The 19,579-nt window shown below is 34.1% G+C and overlaps 3 protein-coding genes across 7 annotated transcripts; all 3 read right to left on the reverse strand.

Moving 5' to 3' along the window:
• Window positions 1–401: 401 nt before the first annotated feature.
• LOC110652561 (uncharacterized) lies at window positions 402–5,302 on the reverse strand. 2 transcript variants are annotated; one of them, XM_058146636.1, is made up of 4 exons: window positions 5,284–5,302; window positions 3,511–4,253; window positions 1,909–1,946; window positions 402–1,816 (listed from the first exon to the last, which is right to left on the reverse strand). In XM_058146636.1, exons 2-4 carry the CDS (start codon window positions 4,064–4,066, stop codon window positions 797–799), a joined length of 1,614 nt encoding a protein of 537 aa, XP_058002619.1. In that variant the 5' UTR covers window positions 4,067–4,253; window positions 5,284–5,302; the 3' UTR covers window positions 402–796. The 2 variants fall into 2 exon arrangements, with proteins under 2 accessions (XP_058002619.1, XP_058002618.1); XM_058146635.1 differs by lacking the exon at window positions 5,284–5,302 and adding an exon at window positions 5,046–5,271.
• Window positions 5,303–7,671: 2,369 nt separating this feature from the next.
• Window positions 7,672–10,256, reverse strand: LOC110652593 (thioredoxin-like 1-1, chloroplastic). The gene is made up of 4 exons (XM_021808211.2): window positions 9,528–10,256; window positions 9,032–9,211; window positions 8,720–8,884; window positions 7,672–8,266 (listed from the first exon to the last, which is right to left on the reverse strand). The coding sequence occupies exons 1-4, from the start codon at window positions 9,774–9,776 to the stop codon at window positions 7,955–7,957; spliced, it is 906 nt and encodes a 301-aa protein (XP_021663903.2). The 5' UTR covers window positions 9,777–10,256; the 3' UTR covers window positions 7,672–7,954.
• A 1,885-nt stretch (window positions 10,257–12,141) lies between these two features.
• On the reverse strand, window positions 12,142–18,817 carry LOC110652609 (U11/U12 small nuclear ribonucleoprotein 65 kDa protein). 4 transcript variants are annotated; one of them, XR_009148745.1, is made up of 13 exons: window positions 18,500–18,817; window positions 17,977–18,048; window positions 17,547–17,777; window positions 16,884–16,965; window positions 16,579–16,758; window positions 15,900–16,091; window positions 15,617–15,787; window positions 14,376–14,463; window positions 13,887–13,945; window positions 13,141–13,206; window positions 12,692–12,822; window positions 12,537–12,580; window positions 12,142–12,501 (listed from the first exon to the last, which is right to left on the reverse strand). XR_009148745.1 is itself a non-coding variant. In XM_058146637.1 (13 exons), the coding sequence occupies exons 1-11, from the start codon at window positions 18,646–18,648 to the stop codon at window positions 12,739–12,741; spliced, it is 1,374 nt and encodes a 457-aa protein (XP_058002620.1). In that variant the 5' UTR covers window positions 18,649–18,798; the 3' UTR covers window positions 12,142–12,501; window positions 12,537–12,580. The 4 variants fall into 4 exon arrangements, 3 of the variants coding, with proteins under 3 accessions (XP_058002620.1, XP_021663920.2, XP_021663930.2); XM_058146637.1 differs by having other exon boundaries at window positions 12,739–12,822; window positions 18,500–18,798; XM_021808228.2 differs by having other exon boundaries at window positions 12,142–12,580.
• Window positions 18,818–19,579: the final 762 nt, after the last annotated feature.

A 19,579-nucleotide genomic window follows, 5' to 3' on the forward strand; every position in this document is an offset into this window, starting at 1 on the left:
TGCGTCTACCTAAAGATGCCTTGGTAGTTGAGACCCCCATAATTTGCTCCATCAGATTATACCAAAAGAGGGTTTCTCATGATATACAAAGATTGTCCACCCAATGCCAACTTGTCCACCCAATGCCAACTTTAAGCCACATAAAGCTATAAATTAAAGGTACTTTCCAAACACACGTGTGAAACCCACTAGTTGAAATTATGGAAAACCCACTGGGGCTTTCCGATAGAGTTGTTGTATCAGCCTCTAGGTGTTGAACGCAGCATGCTTATAAGGGGAAACGGCATGTGGAAGTATCATGCAAATTGCAAAATGGTACTTGCATGCATTGAAAATGGACGTGCACTGGACATAAAATAATTCGTAGAAATGGAAGCGCACGGGGTTTAAAAAAAAAAATCTAAAGAACGGCAAATAAACTGTGACATTAGCAAATTTGAACTGGCCAAATCAGTGGACACTGTAATCTATGAGACTTTGGGAGTTCCAAGAATAGGACATATGAACATAAGGCATTTCAACTTTCAACTCTCTAAAACTGCCTGCAGTGCCACTTAACAATAATAATCAAAACATGCAATAGAAGAGACACCCATAGCTTTTCTCATAGCACGTCAGGTATAGGCCAGAATGAAGATGTGCCACAGCTTATACAATGGAAAAAGTGGATACACAAGGGTTCTCAATGATATCTCGGAAAAGTGAACCCAAGTAAGTTGAGAAAATATCTTGAAGAGAAATGGTCCACCAAAGATCCAATCTTCGAATCTAATTGCACAAGGATACATACATGAGACTACTGCATAGACATTTGGCGTTGAACTGGTTCCCGGCTAGAAGACGAACCCATCTTGCGAGATACCTTAGTACTGGAAATATCTTTACAAACCTTCCCCCTAATTGTAAAATGCCTTTTAAGGCGGTTTGTTAATGAAGAACCATTATAATTCCACCTTGGCACTGCTCGAAGCCAGTTTTTCCTCAACCTTCCCTTAATGTGAGTATAGGCTTCACTATTGTTGTGACTCCCTAGGGCTTCAGAAATCACTACCCCTCTGTTTCTCCGTATGGATCTTAGGGCCACCTGCAACTGCAAGGGCTCTGAAATTGATCGGGATTCTTCGACTGCTCCAATGGTCTTCAAGCACAAGGGGCAAGAAGGGTCACGAATCTGGGCCTTTGGAGTCGCTTGTTCTAAGCATTCTGCATGAAACACATGACTGCAGGATAGCACCCCAGTAATAGGCATGTCACCACCTCTCATGATTCGATGTGAGCTCCAGGGAGACTTCTGCCACAAAAACTTTTTACAAATTCCACACTTTTGATCTGGCACAGCACTGTTAGGTGACCTCAGATTCTCTATATCCGTATCTTCTGCTACGTCAAACCTGTCACCATCAAGCCCCAAATCATAGCTACTGGCACTACTCCATCTAAATCCCTCTCTTCTAGAACTCGCACTGGGGTCTGGTGATGTCTCCAATTTTTGAAGTTCAGTCAGGGTTTTGTAGAACTTATACTCAACACCAGAACTGTTATCAGGACAACAAGATGGTGATGTCAGATCCTCACCTGGTATCAACCTACCAATACTGCTGATATCAGCATCACTAAAGGTTTCACACTCTGACACAGGGTTACGGAATACTAGAGGGTAAACGGTTTTTGACATGTAAGAGTGTCGGCTTGGAAAGTTGCAATTGGAGAAAGCAAAAGGCCGTTTGCTAGTTGATTCCCAATGGCTGGACTCGGACTGTGAGGATGGGGACCCAAAACTCGGGGATGCTGCATTAGCTCTAACAGGAAATGGCCTCTGAAACATGAAACACAGCAGAAAAATGTTGAGTATAAGATTTGATTATTCATTAAGATTATTTTTGACAGTGCAATTGAAACTGAAATTACCTCAGTGGAAGGAAACCAAGAGGTCTGGAATCTTGATCCTGGTAATTGAGAACATGTTAATAATAGAACACATAAAAATGTAAATGATAAGTTCATCAGAAACTTGGCATAAAACCAGGAAGGCATAAACATAACAGGATTTCGGTAATGTCTACCAACAGAGTACTGCAAATTTTCATGAATGTATACAGACGAACAAAAGCACCAGCACATATGCAGAGTAATCTGAGTTCCTGATCATCAACAATAATTAGAATGTTCTGACTTTCCTAATATTTATTATCTTTACAAAGCAAAGTGAAACATAAGACAAAGCTAACTGGCTAACCATGATGACCATATTAAAAACCAGTATAACAATATTCAACGTACACTGTCTCTCAGAGGGAAGTTTCACTTCAAATATGACATGACAAGGGACAAGGATTAAAAAAGCAGTTAGACATATTTTGTAATAGTAAGATTTTCTGAATGGCCAATAACTACAATTTTTTCTTCATGAACTATAGTGAAAGGGTACCAAGTAAAAAATTATATATAATTATTATTTGATAACTAGCTTGAAGATAAGCTGTAAAAAATAGAATCTGTTGCTTTGGCAGATCCCAAGATATTGCCAATGTTTTATCATGCAGTTGTCTTGCCAGATGCCACTCCAAGATTCAAACAATCATGCAATATTTTCAGCAACATGCCCAAGATGTTAAGATCTCATTTTATGCAATTCCTGACATCCAACTCTCATTTAAGTTCTCAACAGTGCAGAATATAATATAGAAAGATAGCTGCCTGATAAGTATCTTTGGTCACAGGTGATTCTATGACCACTGACCACCAGGCTATCTTGAAAATACTTCTGGCCACCTAAAAGCAACAACTCCATTCTTAAGTTACCTGAACCACAATACCCTTACACCAAGTACAGTGCAACTCCTGATGCGAAGCTTACTGGTCTAGCACCCAAAACAAGGCCATCAATTTAGCATTGCTTGTTTCTATATACCAAGTACAATATTCTGTTTGTCATCATGCAGCAAATCGCAAATGGTAACACATGGCAAGCTGAGAATGGAAATCAGAAATTCAAAAACAAATCAGAAAATGGAAACCTCAAAGAAAGGGACGGGCGAACAAAGCTAAAGAGGCTGAAACCAACCAACACACCACACCCCACAACACCCCCAACCCCTCTCTTTTCCCCTTCTTCCCCTTCCCCTTTTTCTTTCTCCCTAAACATTATGTGTATTCTCAGCGACATGTAGAAATCATTAAAAAAAAAAATTCTTAGATCAATTTACTTAGTATATAATTAACCAAAAATATTAATAAAATACTATAATTGAAATGATTCTTTTTAGCTGATTAATGCAGCAAAGCATTTAAATTCCTCAATAAGTTAAACCAGACAGCACCAAGATGATTTTAACAGTCCATTAAAACAGGGGAAAAGGTCAAAATGCACCAAAAAGCCTGACAACATCCAATGTACAAAGAGGAAATAGAACAAAAATTTTATATTGCACGAGTCCAACAACAAACAGAAACTGTGAACATGCATAAATTAATCAGCAACTAATTGGAGAATAATTAAACTAAGTTTACCTCCCACATTTGAGACAGCAACCTCGCCTAAATTAAACTTTTGAACTGGTGATGTCCACCGAGGTTCCTTAACATTATCAGGCAGGCTATCAGAATAAAAGAGCACCCCATCAGAAACAGAATGATGATGATTAGTTAATGGGTCACTGCCAACCCAATTTCTGCTTCCTCTGCTGTTTGAGGATAGTGAGGAACCATGAACTCCATGAGATCCATGGGGTAAAACATCTGAGCGTAATCTGCAATCCCACATCCTCAATGGAGGGGGCGAGAAACTAGAGTTTGTGCGCCAATGAGGTTCATTATGATTGTTTGAAGAGTCCCTACCACCTGTAGGTGACTTCACTCTCTGTGGCCCAGTGGCCACACAACAAAGAGCACCCGTGTTAGCTATTTTCTTCTGGCAACAGAAAGGTTGTCTCCTAGTCCAATCAGGTATATTTATGAGCAAATGAAGCTCCACATGTGCAAATTTAGACACAACTGGATGTACTGGCACTAGTAGTTTCAAGATCTGCAGCTCAGCATCATCATGAACAATGAAGCAAGAAAGCATTAAAGGTAAGTTTTGGATCTGATATAGGAGGCTACTACGCTCCCATCCCACAATGATTTAACATATCTATACAAAAGCTACTTCAAATATCAATATGCCTAAATGGTTGCCAACCAAGTAAGATGCTTTCTGAAACCAAGCTCCTGCTTGCATCTATCTGAAGTTTGACCTTCTCCAGTGCATTTATCTGACCAAACCAATTTAACAACACAACTGAGACTGAGATAGGAGTTCTGCCAGAACCAAAATTACCAAGCAACCACATGTTTCAAGATAATGCAGACAGATAACTGATGATAAGAAAAGTTCATGAACAATAAACTTCTCCTAAAATGTTAAGAAACAAATCATAATAAATAGTAAACCAAAATTTCACAATAATAAAAGGGCCCCTTTAAAAGTGTAGAAAATTCTAAACAGATACGTAAAATTATGTTCCAAAAGTTAGAGACTCAGATTATGTTTTATAGCCCTGTACCTAAAAGAGACACTAAACTAAGTACATCATCAATACACTACCAAACGGAGCCAAAATCATTACTTTCTTGTCACAACCATGAAATAAATTCCTCAAAGAGAGTTAGCATCAGAAAACCGCTAAATTAACCAAATCTTCTGCATACACACTGCAACACAGAAATGAAAAACGAAAAACGATCCAGAAAATCAAATCCTTCTAAACACATAAATCTCCCTTAAGAAACCAATAAGCAGCTACTAAACCCTAAAAAATGATACTGAATTGGAAAAATACCAGCAATAAAGTAAGCATCAAATTGAACACCCAATTAACAAAATTACACACACAGGAATCAACAAGCAGCAAATTAAGGAAAATAAAAATAATAACACACAATCAAATAAATATAGAACTAGACATGGTTCAAAAGAGGAAGTAGCTTGAAATGGCAAAACATAGAAATGGATAGAATTAAATGAAGGTTTAAGAGAGGAAAGGGAAGAAAGGAAGAGAGCATACCCTAGGTTTTGAACTCTGAGAATGAAAAGTGATGTATAGAACAATGATATGTAAATATATATGTATATATATATATTCCTAATTCCTTTTTCACTTTTATGGAGAAGATGAGACAAAAGAAAGAGAAAGGGAAGGCGAAAGGGAGGAGCTTGAAAGGGATGGGCATGATAAAAGTTTTGGAATATGGATTAAGTATAAATAAAAATAATTAGATTAAAAAACAAAAATACAGCCATACATGCAACATGCTGTGTTAGTTATTACAGTTTTGGATTTCAGAAGATGTAAATGTAATGATTGATAAGGTTTACCATAAATTACATAATTCTGAGATCTTCTGCTCAGCTTAAAGATGCCTCCTTGTCCTAGTTTTCACCTGCTTCCCTTAAAAATCAACCGTCTCATTCCAATATTTGCAGGTCCACCGGACAAGAGTGCGGTCCGAATTTAGATGAAGCCAAATTGGATCAGTTGAGAATTTAATTAAAATCATTTTAAATTGGATCGGGATCGAGCTGACCACTAAGTATGGGATGGTAATAAATTGGATTTTTATAAATATTTAATTTAATTAAATGTTAATAAAATAAATTTAAATATTATATAATTAAAATTTAAAATAAATTTAAATTTAAAAAATAATATTTATATTAAATTTAAATAAAATTTAAATTTTATATATTAGGTATTAATACGCGGAAGGGGGAGATGATAGTTTTATATATATTTTTATGTTAAAAGACAACAATAAATGAGATCCGCTGTAGCACAATATCAAATGGAAATTGGAATTTCAAATACCGGGTTCGACTCCCGGCAGCGGAAATGACCTTTTTGATTCTTCAATGAGACAAATATAAAGGGAAATTGGGTTATGCTCTGCTTAAGTTGAAGGCCTTATCTCTTTCAGTGACTGCCATTATCATTGGAGTTTGGAGCTGTGTTGGGTGAAAGCCTTTCTTCAAATTGACATGTTAAGCCCTTATTTTGTTAAATATTATTGGCCTATTTTCAGATTCTCTACTTTTTATATTGTTTTATTTAAAATTAAAATTTTTTATTTTTCTTTTTTTTAAAAAAAAGCTCTTGACTGTTATTATTATTATTATTATTATTATTATTATTATTTATCTATAAAGCATCTATTTAGTATTGAATTAGAAGATTAAATTTATTTTTTTAAATAAAAATAAAATTTTAAATATTATTAAAAATTTTAAAAAATTATTTTAATATTTTTATAATTTAAATTTATTAAATTTAATTTTAATTTTTAAATTTTTTTAATTAATATATTTAAAAAAATAACTTCCTGAATGATAATTTTAATACTAATATTAAATAGGCCTGGAGTTACAGATAGGTATTGCTTTATTCTTTTTAAACTTAATTACTTTATCAAAAATAAATTAAGAAATCTAAAATATGTTATGAAAAATGTCACATTATTATTATTATTACTGAGTTAATTTTTATTTAATACAGAAAAATAGACAAATCTCATTACTTTTATCTTAAAATATATCTAAATTAGGATAAAAATTTAGAATAACCATATGGATATGACTATATGCTATTAATTAAAAGAAATTTATTTTTTAAATTTTAATAAATTTGTTAAAATATAAAAAAAAATTATAAATATGTATTATAAATACATATTTATTAGATTATTCAGTGAAACATATTTAATAATAAAATAAAAATAAAGATTTTATAATTCAAATGCTAAGAAAATTAATATTTTTTTTTTCATACTTCAAATAATTTCAGCACTTCAATCAAATAACTTTTTCAAAAATATTATCTTTGAAAAATAATTATCATATATAAGATAAGTATGCAACTGTCCACAAACTATTTCTTTTGTGACAAGATAAGGACGTGGTAGCAAGGCAGCCAAACAAGGAGAAGATGGATATTCTTGATGGAGGAGGACACGTGGGAAGAGATAAAAGGGGATTTATGATTCTGAAATCCGTAAATTGGCGTCAATCTTGCCCGCTGGAACATAAAAGCTATGGACACATGGGAACAGAAGAGAGGAGCTTGTGATTTTTGTATGCCTACTTGTGTCAATCAGTGACACGCAAAGAGAACTCCATTATTAGTGCTCCAAATACTGAAAGACAGATGTTGATAGACAAGAAAGAGCAAAGGTTTTGAAATCTTTCTTAGCTACTTGTTGGAAGAAAAAACAAAAATATGGCTTCGAATGTGTCAATTTTTGTTAATGGATTACCCCACAGTGTGTAAAGAAAGCAAGGCCACGTTCATTCATCTTCAAACGCACCCAACCTTATCCGTGACGTTCTTTTCTCTTTAACAGATTCTTTCTATCTAATCTTTCAGGCATCTTGTCATGTGGTCCAGCGCATTAGGAAGGGACATTGAAACCCTACTTTCTTCTGCAAGATCTTTTGTTCTGATAAAAGCCAACGGTTTTGTGTGACCACAGATAGAGCCACCACTCAAGAAAAACCCTTGCAGGCATTGTAATTTCATTTTCAACACTAAATCAGAAAATAGAGTAGTTTCCACAATTAACTGCATTAGATTTAAGATATCTACTACTTGAGTGCTCACAGCATAATATCACATACGAGTGCAAAATGCCATCACAATGAAAAGAAGAAAGAGAAACATAATACTACTAATGTAGCAAATAATATTTTAATGCTACAGATCCGATACAAACAACTCATGTTGTGGTTTTTACATCCTATAGACTCCTCGTACAAGCAAGGCAGGCAGGCTGGGATCCAAAAAAACTAAATCCAAACGCCTGCAATTCTGTATGAACACACATATAGACTTTACTACTTTGAATACTTCGTAACATGGATGTTACATGACACAAACAAGAACTGTACAAGGTGTGTAGAGAGGAGTCGGTGAACGCTGAACCATCATCTCCCGGATCCGACCAAGGTTTTCTCCTCCGAGTCTTGACCAGATTTCAGACTTGTTGCGGCAAGTGGAAGAGGTAGAGGTAGGGGTAGAGGTAGGGTTGGATTCAAATGAGATTGGGGAAGTGCTGGTACCATCTCTTCCTCAACAGGAGCTGGCGTTGTTGGCTGGTCTGGTTTCGGTGTACGTGTGAAGTTGAGATCTTTGTTGGAAGCCAAAGCAACAAGCTCTTTTTCCTCCAGCCCTTTTGTTGGCCCGAGGCTGCATCGGTCTGGGGAGTGCTTGGCCAGTGCATCTTTAAATTTCTTGATCTGGAATAGAAACAGCATTTAGTTGAAATAAACCGTCAAATATTATAGAAACGAACAACCAATCTAAAAAAAATATGGGGATAACAGATCCATACACGAAATTAATGCAGCAACTACATATAAGCAACATTTTAGATTCTAAGCAACAAACTAGATCAATTCTGACTAATATGCTATTGAATGCTAAGATTGAATACAATGGTATTAAGGTGGGTCATAATTCTTGGATCTTGGAAACAAACAAAAGCAAACACTCTGAAGAGAGAAACATTGATAGAGAAAGAGTCTAAAAGGCTGCATATTGAGGGAATCGAAAATCAATCAAGAAAGTCGTACAATCATAGAAGCTGCCAATCAACAAAAGCAAGCAACAAAACTAGGAATTTCAATCAGTATATAGTAATAGCAATAACTGAATCTGTGCAAGAACTAAAAAGGAAAGGCAAAACTAACCGTGGCATTAGTGCAGCTAAAGCTGCATACCCGGCCTTCAGCCCCTCGGTAAAACCTGAAGAAGGGAAGCACATGGACATTGAGGCTATAACACATGGATTTGTGATCCTCATAATTCACCTGAAGAAACTGCACATCTGGGCTCATCTCTGCCAATTGACATATCTGTCAAAACACAACCACCCCATCCACATTCAATCAGAAAAAAACTGAACTATAACCATTTAGGTTTCATATATAATATGTAATTAGCATATGCCCTCATTAATATTTGTATCCATTCATATATGTTTCTGTGCATGAGTATTATACCTTGGGATGGAGAGCCTTGCAGCCACCACAACCAGGGGAGAAGAAATCAACAATGACAAGTTTATCGCCAGCGTCCAAGAGGGAGTCCACAAGGTCTTGAGCAGAGGTCACCTCCCTCATGTTGGGTTGCAATCCCTTCGCCCACCATGTTGGAGCATTCTTGAGTCTAAGGCCAGTAAGCTAATACCATCAAAGGGGAAAAATTATCAGAAAATAATTCTTTCCTTATGAACAAAAATCCATAAATTCTATAGAAAACTACCACACTGCAAATAAATAAAAATTGAAAAAGAAACCACAAAAAAATTTCTGCTAAAACTAAATCTTGAGATTTCTTAGCAATATCCCTTATAAATAAATAAGGGGGAAATTACAAATTCGAACCCCAAATAAAATAAAATAAAATAAACAAAAAGTAATAAAATTTCGTTCAATTTGGGGAAAAAAGGAACTTTCAAAAAAGATATGAAGAAATCCAAATCAGATCTTGACCAACCTGAGCCCTAATTGACCTTTGAAGATAAATCCCTCTTTTGGGTTTCCCTATATTTTCTTGAAGAACAACCCTCTTTCCATGAAAATCACTGCCAAGCGATGTCGTTTGTAATCTCAAAGCCTGATGATTCACTTTCCCGGGGAACCCTTTTAGCCTGCAAGAGCTATTTTTCCGATGGTTTTTGTAAACATTAAAAGATGAAGAGGAAGAAGAAGAAAACAGATTAGCCTGGCTCAAAACATCAGCCATAATTTCCCACAAGAAAAAGGAGAAGAAGAAGCAAAAACCTTAGAGAAAAAAAAAAAAGCTTTGGAAATGAGAAAAAGATGAGAAGTAGGCGTTTGTTTTTGTTAAAGGTTGAGGCTTTGAATTGCTTTTGCTTTTCCCTTTGAAAAAAGTGAGTTTCTCTCTCTCTCTCTCTCTCTCTCTCTAGCGTCTGCTGGTTGAAGAAGAAGAAATGAAAGAAAACAACTTTCTCAAAGGGATTTTTAAAAGCAAAAGCAATAAGTAAGCCCAAAACACCAAAACAAAAACAATACCAGGTCTTCCTCTGTCTGGGCTCGTTAACTGTTACTAATAGACAGCTCAATAGATCCTGAACCGTTCGATTTAATGACCGGTAACTAATGGTTTTCATCTAACGGTTAGTATTTTGTTGTATGACAATTGCGTGGAAATAGAGGATAAGGTTTTTGTGTCGTTTTAAGATTATTTTTCTCGTTGGCCGGTTTTTTCGGTTCACATGGGGCATGTGAGTCAGAGATATGGAAACGTGGCACCATTATTGCCTTGATCGTTAGAAATTGGATAAGCTTCGGATAAAAAGAAATTTTTTTTTTTAATTTATGAAAATTTTTTGTGGTATTTACCGACTCAACTCAAAAGTGTTTTTTTTTTTTAAGTTGTTATTTCTATAATATATCTATTTCTAAGTAATTTATAATTTATTTATAAAATAAAATTTAAAAATAAAAATAATTATTCAATAATATTTAAATAATTTTTAAAATAATGAAGCCTGATTATGAATTTTAATTATAATTAATTATATTAAAAAAATAAAGGTATATTAATCTATTCAAATTAATTTTAATTTAAAGTTTAGACAATTAAAATTAAAATATAAAATTTTTTAATTTAATTTTAATTTTAATTAAAATTATTAATTAAAATAAAAAATTAATATAAAATAGAATTAAATTGATCAATCAATTATGATAATCTAATTTTAATTGATTTTAATTTAATTTTAATTTTTAAATTGAATACCCACGCTTAGAAAAAAATAGTCAACCTTTAAAGCTCGATGTTAAAGATGACAAAGAAGGTGCGACATCAAATATAAAATTTAATTAAAATTAAATAAAAAAATTGAGAAAAAGCATGCAAATAATCTGTTGGGCATGCATGATCTTTGAGGATTAAACCAGACCACCAACCCGCAAGAATGAAATTGATAATTGTTTCAACTTTTTAACAATTGTATAAATTTAGAAATACCAAACTCAAGAACTTCAAAGTAGAATACATTTGATGGTAACTTACTAACATCTGCGATGAAACAAAGAGCACTTGCCAAAGCAATAAGAGCAAGAAATTAAAACAGAAAGAAAGAAACCAAAATCAGAATTTGAAGATCGTGGTTGCTCTTTTTTTATTTTTTATTTTTTGGGTAGAGAATAAAATTAAAGAAAAAGAACAAAAATAAGAGAATTTTGCTATGCTATGAGGAGTACTAAATATAAAGGCTCTTGATTTGGTAAGCATATCCATCTAGCAGAATTAAAATAACCATTGTTAAAATTCTGACAGAGAATTACTCTTTTTGAGAAATTTGTAATGTTATTAATTGTAAAAAACCTATTATTAAAACATCATTGACACTATAAATAAATATAATAAAAATTGAACACCAAATAAGCATTATAAATTTACCAAATGAAAAAAAATAAATACTAATCAGTATAAATTCAAGGCACAAATATTTTGAAATCCATAAATTTAATAAATAAATCTCATCATATATAATAATATGAGTTTAGACGATAAGAATTCATAAATAAAATATAATAGTATACATTAGTAGGCCAACAATGGGCCATTGCAAACCTACGTTAGACAAAAAGAAACGATGAAATTCAAGATACCCAAGAAGGGAGCTCAAAAAGACTTCTGGGGGTGCTGTTACATAGAATGATTTAAAAATAAATGATTTGAGTTGAACATCAATTACATAGATTGAAATCGTGTTTAAGCCATTGGACCTCTCAACCTATGAAATGCTAAAACACGTTTTGTAACATGGAATGCTTAAATGAATGATGTTTAAGCATTCCATTCCATGCAACAAAACACGTTTTCATGAATGATTTAAACACGCTTTGCGCACACGTTTCGTTAGCTGAGGATGTCAAGTGGAGAAAAGCCAGGTCCTCTCAATCTCAACATAGTCTCATTAATAGTATTCCTACAACTCATGTATTATTACCAGCCATTTTTGTTTGATAAAAACCCAATTCTTGGAAACATGTTTCACTTTCACCAGGCAATGTTGTTGCATTATCAGTTCTTTTACCAGGACTAGGTAATGCATTGCAATAATTTTTGAGAAAGATAACAAGAAGAATTCCGTTCCTTTATACGACAGAAACTGCCCAATCTCATATTACTCGTCAGATCAAGCTCTATTTTAGCCTCTAGGTGAATGACATTAGCTGAGAACTTCAACCAAAGTCTGCCAAAATGCACAAGAATACCTATAATCCAATCTCTCAATATTCGAAATGAATTTTGTACCTAGCAGATTTCTTTAACATATTTCTCTGTTTCTAGAACACAACATTCCATCATTCCACCTCCCAGTTCACGCCTTATTTGCGACAAACAACGAAATGTTATGCTTTCGGGTAGCATGCCTCATCAAGTGAACATGGGTACAAATCTTTACGTCTTTGCCAGCAGATTAATGTTGTGTGTATTCCTCGTGAACAGAAATACTATTGCCGCATGGTATTCCTCGTGAACAGAAATACTATTGCCACATGGTTGAGTACCTATACCAAAAAAAGAAAAAAAAAAAGAAAAAGATAACAAAGATTTGGTTTTGTCAAATTTCTTCAGCTTCCTTGAGAATGCAATACAGAACAAACCATTAAGGAACAAACCACAAGAAGTGGGATAAGCATCTCCCTCCAATCAAGGCAACTCTTACCTAATTCGCCTTGCCAGCAGAAGGATTCCGACCAAACTGTATGATCATTGGCTTACCTTTGAACACGTATCCATTCACTAGATTCTGCAACAATGAACCACAATTGCATTAAGAAAAATCACTGCATTATCACCACCTCAGTACAAAAAGAATTAAGACATGTAAGAATGGAGAGATGCAATGGATCTAATTGTTATGTAAATCTTCATGCAACTCCAGATTGGAAAATAGGGTTAAGATAATCAATCCAGTAGTTTTATAATTGTACCTAGGGTACAGTACTTGCTTAAGAAAACATTCAGGGAAAAACACATAAAAAGGGTCCAAACAACCATTACAAAAACCAAGTACATGCAAAAGTTTACACGTGCAGAAAAAAAAAGGATTCCATAAGATACATACCAAAGCTTGGTGGGCAAGTTCAACTGATGGAAATGTCACAAAAGCTTGGCCCCTCATTCTTCCCTCCTGAAAATTTAAAGCTCCAGGGTAAAAAGCAGGGAACTATAGCGCTTTCATTTTGATGCAGATTTGGATTGGTTAGGCCTAGGAGATCAAAATTACTCACAAAATGTCATACCAACAAGGATGATTTCATCAAAAGAGATTCCTCAACAACAATGTTCCACTTTCACAATTGGATGTATAAATGCTTTAAGAATGTAGGATCATTTCAAGTATTAACACTACTTTTCAGTTTAATGGAGAACTAAGATTATAAATATTCAAATCCACAATTCTGCCTAAAACTCTGCAAGGGAAATCATCTCCCAAACCTTGAAACTTAAAAGCATCCCTTGCAACTGTTGTACAAAACCTCAAATCTACATTTTCATAACAGGGCAGCCATCCAAGCCTCCACTCTAACACTGTTGCTTTAGATATCCTCAAGGCCAAAATTCTCTCTCTTTCCTCACACTTGTTTGGCCCATCCTTCCTAGAAGCTGGAATGGACAAGAAAATTTATATTATGTGAATTTTATTGCCCATCTTCCACCGACCAGCCCTCTCACTCATCATGAACATTAATGTAATCATTTTTTTTTTCATTTTAGAGAACAAATCATCTCCACCCAAAGCATAAAGAAATCTATCTAATGTCCAGTAGGAGATTTGACCAAAGTAAATAGAATAAGAAGTAACCTTACCTGCATTAACTTCACATTAAGGCCAATTTTAGCTGCATCATTGCTTCCAAACAATGATCCTACATCATAATTTGAAGCAAGATACAGTAAAAAAAAACTTTCTTTGTAATAGAAAAAGAATAGGTGTTTGAGTAAACTTGGATACAAAAAGAGCAAAAGTGGCAAACATTAGCATTAAGGATCTAGCACAACAATGAGCTTGAAAAATAACCATTTCTTAAAATATGAACATCTAGTAACATTTCATAGTTGCTAGAAACATGATATTACTCATGGCCACGGTCCAGTTCGGAACCAGAATTAGAACTGGACTGGTAAAATCCAGATTGATCAAAAACCACCATTGAACTCGACAGGAACCTGTTGGTACCGGGCCAAAACCTTTGGTTGGTCCCAGTTAACCCTAACCCTTGAACCAGCCTAGCCCAGACCGCCAGCCATATCTACATGATATGAGATTGAGAACAGATAAACTTATTTTTGGCTCACCAAATATGTAGAAGAAGTCATCGGGAACCATATCCTTGCTCAAGTTCTTTATGTACAACACAGATGTAGGATTCCCAACTGTATAATTCTGCATGATACAGGTAAGCTTAAACCCTTAACAAATTCACACAAATCCATAAACAGTATTAACTGCATAATGCGATAAGAACAACTAACATTGTAAATTAAAATAAAAAAAAAAAAAGAAACGTCCTTGGAAAATATAGAAAATAAAAAATAAATTGCCATGAAGTACTAAACTGCATCTGCAATTAGTCAGTTACAGATTTCATTCAGGTACCATGAAATCCAATTTATTTGTTATTTTTCATTATTATTGTAACCACATTTTCCCAAATATTAATTATGTTTTCCAACTGACATATAATCAGATTCAGACATTAACCAAAGTCTATGTGTAATTTATTATAATCTAAACTAGCCGGCAGCTGCAAGGAAATTATCATTTCTTGTTCTATAATTTCATCAATCATGAATTGCCACTCTATGTTATTCTCTTGTCACAACCAGAAACATTATCAAAAAGTGAAAAGAATTCACATAAAAGCATTCAAAGGAGCATTTCTAGTTCAATGCTAATAACAAAACAAAATATAAAAAAATTTCAAATGAATCATACATATTAAATAAATTGAAACCGTATCAAATGTAAGGGTTACCAAACTGTTAGGTTTTGGAACCCTAACAAGCATGAAACAGTATAAAGAAGATAGAAAGATAGCAGAAGAGAAAGATAGGATAGAAAAGAAACAGGATTTAGGAAGAAAGAGCAGAGAGAAAGAGAAAGAACTAAATTATTTTTTCCAGAATGAGATTCTAGTACAATAGCTAGTCCTTGATACATCTTAGATCAATTCCAATAACTGTTCCCACCATCTTCAAACTAATTCTAACAGATTCAACAGCTCACTCTAACTTCTTAACAGCCTGCTGACAAACTATTAACTGTCTCTCAGCCTCACACAAGCTATTCTATCCCTTTCCACATACAATCCTAACTCTTCTTGATCCTATGCAAGCCTTTCTTACACCTTCTTCTCTGGTATGTGACACAAACACATCTGCACAACTGTTTTCATAGCCATGTTCTCTCAAGCCTTTTGTGTAAACATATAACTTTATTAGAAAATAAGTCGAAATCAGTTTGATCATCAATAGATTAGTAAATTGCATGCAGTCATTTGACCATAGGTTTCACTCAAACTTTCTAACTTTTGTACCTTAAACTTTGGAAGTGACAGAATTTCCTCTGGAGCCAGCTTGTTACTCTCTATTTCTTCTGGAGTTGCATAAGGTTTATGATCTAAACCATCATTTTCTGGCTCTTCAGATTCTTTCATAATGCTATCATCTTTTTGTTCATTCGGAGTTACTTTGGGGGCAATTTTGATCTGTGACAAAACAACAGTACATGAATAATTCTAAAATTCATTAGATAACCTAAGCATGAGTAATTCTAAAATTTATTAGATAATCTAAGTTCTATTAGAAAGAATATGAAACCTGTAACACAGGGTTCTTCTTTTTTATAACAGGAATTTCTTTTGGGACAAGGGAAGAAGGTTTCACTCCAACAGCCTCATGAGCTACATCTTTATCCACTGCAGGGCCTACAATTGCTTCTTTTCTAGCACGCTTTCGTCTAGATTTAACTGCTCCTGGAGTTTCAACAGGAGAGGCTTTGTCATCAACCTCCTGAAAGCATTTAGTAGCAACCAATCACATTCTATTGGAATCACTAAAGCGTAACAGTCAAAAACCATGAGGACTTTCATTTCTAAATTACAGTGAATGTAAAGATTATGAAGCTATAAACTTCTACACCCAAAAAAGAAGCCAACATTCTGAGACACAAAAGGCAAAAATAAATAAATAAAAACATGTACCTATTAGTTATCAAATAGAGGCTAACAATGATTCCAAATGCTTCCAGATAAGGTCGCCCATGATTTCCATCCATTAAGCATTTATCTTCGATTTACAAATTTCCGAGGATTTAACCCAAAATCGTTTAGAGTGGAGAAAGAGAATCCATATAGCCGACCCCAATAAATTTTTGGGATAAAGGTTTAGTTGAGTTGAGTTAAGTTAAGCATGTATGGATTTAGTACATATTTTATGTATGCAAACATATGTGATCTGTAACTTAGCATATGAAGATATTTTAGCAGAATAAACATACCTCATCTGACTCCATTTCCGACTCACTACTGGATAGATCTGCCAAATGAGGATTTGCGGTTGCAGTAGGGGGAGGTGGGGGTGGGGATTTGGGTGGAGGCACTGAAGGTGGTAGTGGTGGAGTGGGGAGGGCCATCCGAAATGGAGCTGGAATGTTCATTTTGTTCATCAAATGCAACACCTACAATTGAAAGGTTAATTATGACTCCAAGATACTTGCAGCTGACTACACTAAAACAAATAACAAAATTTGTGGAGCTGAAAGAAGAAAATTGTTACATGGATTTATAGGAAATTCAATATAACCTGTGTATAAAAGCGAGGAACAGCAATGAGAGCATTTACAATGTTGGTCAGAATGTTTCCATCTGGAGGAGGATAAGCATACCTGTGGCAGAATAAAACTATGTTTAATCCAATCTATATGGTTCTAGTAGCAGACTAAAAGTCTAAAAGGTAAGCAGGACAATTTTGTTGCTCCAAGTATTCAACATTTAGTTGACGAAGTTGCAAAAAAGTATCACACAAACTAGACTGGAGAGCAATTGCCTATTAATGGCTGACTCCTCTGCAACTTTCCAACAAGAAATTCTATCTTCTATGAGCAATAATCTGGATACCATAATCAAGCAGGCATTAAATCTTCCAACATTCCCCCCATGATAGGCAAAGAATGGTACAACATTTTTGTTCCCTGACAAATTCCCACCATTTTCCCTTCTATTCATTCATATGAACAAAATGATTTGGAATGTGGATCTAGAGTTTGCCATTGAGCATGTAGGCTCCCATAAACTAAAAAGATTCATACATCATCTAAGCCATTAATGAACATAATCACAAAAAGGTTTCCAACATTTTTGCAAAGGTATGCTATTAGTGACACTGCTATGCATTTTGCAATAAGTGCAAAGAAAGAAAAACAAACAAACAAATAAACTTTAAAACGAACAAAAAGGAGAAACATACTCCAGGTGGGGAGGAAATGGATAATCTACACCAAGCCTTGAAGCAATAGGCTCACTAGCAGGTATGGACTTAGAACCATTGCCAAGATCACCTGTCATAGAGGCCTTCTTTTCCACAGAAGTTAGTGCTGTATAATCCTTCCCCAATTGAGCTTCACTTTGTTTATGTTTATTATCCTCATTTGGCTTATTAGCTCTCTCCACTGCTAAGACTTTACCAAGAAACCTCAACCTAATGAACCATAATAAGATAACAGTTTAGAGCTTATTTACTTGAAATAGGCTTGCATGCATGTTTGCTGAAGGCATATAAACAAAGGGCGATTAAAAAGAGTGATAAAGTGCTCCGGGAAACAAAACTAAGTTGAAGAATATTTGACCAAGCAATTTGTCAAGGAACCAAAATTCTGCAGGATCAGATTGAAATTTACCCATTTAACTGCCGTTGTGCTTGATAAGCCGATGTTTCATTTTTGAAATCCACAAACGCACAGTTTCTCAGTCTGCAAATGAAACATTGAAATCATTCAGCCTGTATACGTAAAATAAGATCCCATTGCAGTCAAAAAGAACTCCAAGAAACAATATAAAAGACGATATTGCTAGATTAGAAAGCAGCACAAGTTAGAGCATCTCCGGCACATTCGAAATATATCTGGGGTAAGAAGTGTGTATGATTCATATCAAACCACAAAAATGGGCAAGCTTAAGCTAAAAAAAATCATTGCAGCCTACCGGAGATTTCCCCTTCCCAGTTGCATCAAAAAAAAAAAACCCTCTTTTTAGTTTACAAGACTAACAATGAAAGAATAAAGAAGTCTTACTACAAAGCTAAATTCATGAATCAACAACTTGCAATGGCCAAAAATAACAAATAGAAACCGACAATAACAACAAAAGTAAAAAAGAATCTAAGAACGGTAAATGGGAAACAAAGATTAACAACTGAATGACCTTCCACCGGCGCAAGGACGGAACGAGCTAGCGCTATAGTGGGAGAAGAGTCGGGAGAGGGTTTCATGGGGTATAGCCTCAGGAAGGTGTCGTATCAAAAGGGTGACCACCCTTGCTTCTGCTTCTCCGCCTTCAGTTTTCACCTCCATAAAGCTATTTCATAAAACAATGCACCCACTTCAATAAAATTACGTATGTATCTGTGAACTGCAGGAATGACGCAGAAAGTCTCGGAGACCCTGATGCTTAATTCCGGCGCGGAACAATTTCTTGGAGACCGGCGGTGATTTGGGTTTGGGATGTGGGTTTATGAACCGGCCTTGTCTTTCCAGTCCAATTTTGGATCCCATACGGCCATACGTAGCTTACCCATTTTAAGGATCCAACTCGGCCCAATCTTGCTAGCCCAAATCAAAGATGCAAGGAAATAATAATAATAGTAATAAAGACAATAATAATAATAATAATAATAATAATAATAATAAATTACTATTTAATCTATTTATTTTAACAAAATTAACTGTTTAATCCTTTATTTTAAAAATTATATTAGTTAATTCATATATTTTTATTTCAATTACTCTTTAGTCCATCTTAGGTATTAATTTGAATTTTATTTAGTTCTTATAATTTAAAAAATATAATTATATAATCACTCTATGTTTTAAATCTTAAACTAATTAATTTATATACCTTTAATTTCTCTCTCCTTCAATTATATTCATTAACAGAAAATTTAATTTAAATTGAATAAAGAAACTAAAAAGAATAAATATAGACACTAACTAATATATTTTTTAAAATAAAATAATAAAATAATTAATTTTATTAAAATAGAAAATTTAAATAATAATTTTTCCTAATAATAATAATAAAGTTTTATTTTAATATGAAACTTAAATTCATTTGGATTTTGTAGAGTGCAAGTGGATTAAATTGGATTTTTTTTATTTTATATGCTATTTTTATTTTTTATGATATATATCAATGATAAGATTAAATAGCAGCAACTTTTCCATATAGCTTTATTTTTTTATATTTATGGCTAAAAATATTTTGAAGTTAATTTTTTATATGCTG

This window comes from Hevea brasiliensis, chromosome 5 (genome assembly GCF_030052815.1).
Source record: "Hevea brasiliensis isolate MT/VB/25A 57/8 chromosome 5, ASM3005281v1, whole genome shotgun sequence".
Taxonomy (NCBI): domain Eukaryota; kingdom Viridiplantae; phylum Streptophyta; class Magnoliopsida; order Malpighiales; family Euphorbiaceae; genus Hevea; species Hevea brasiliensis.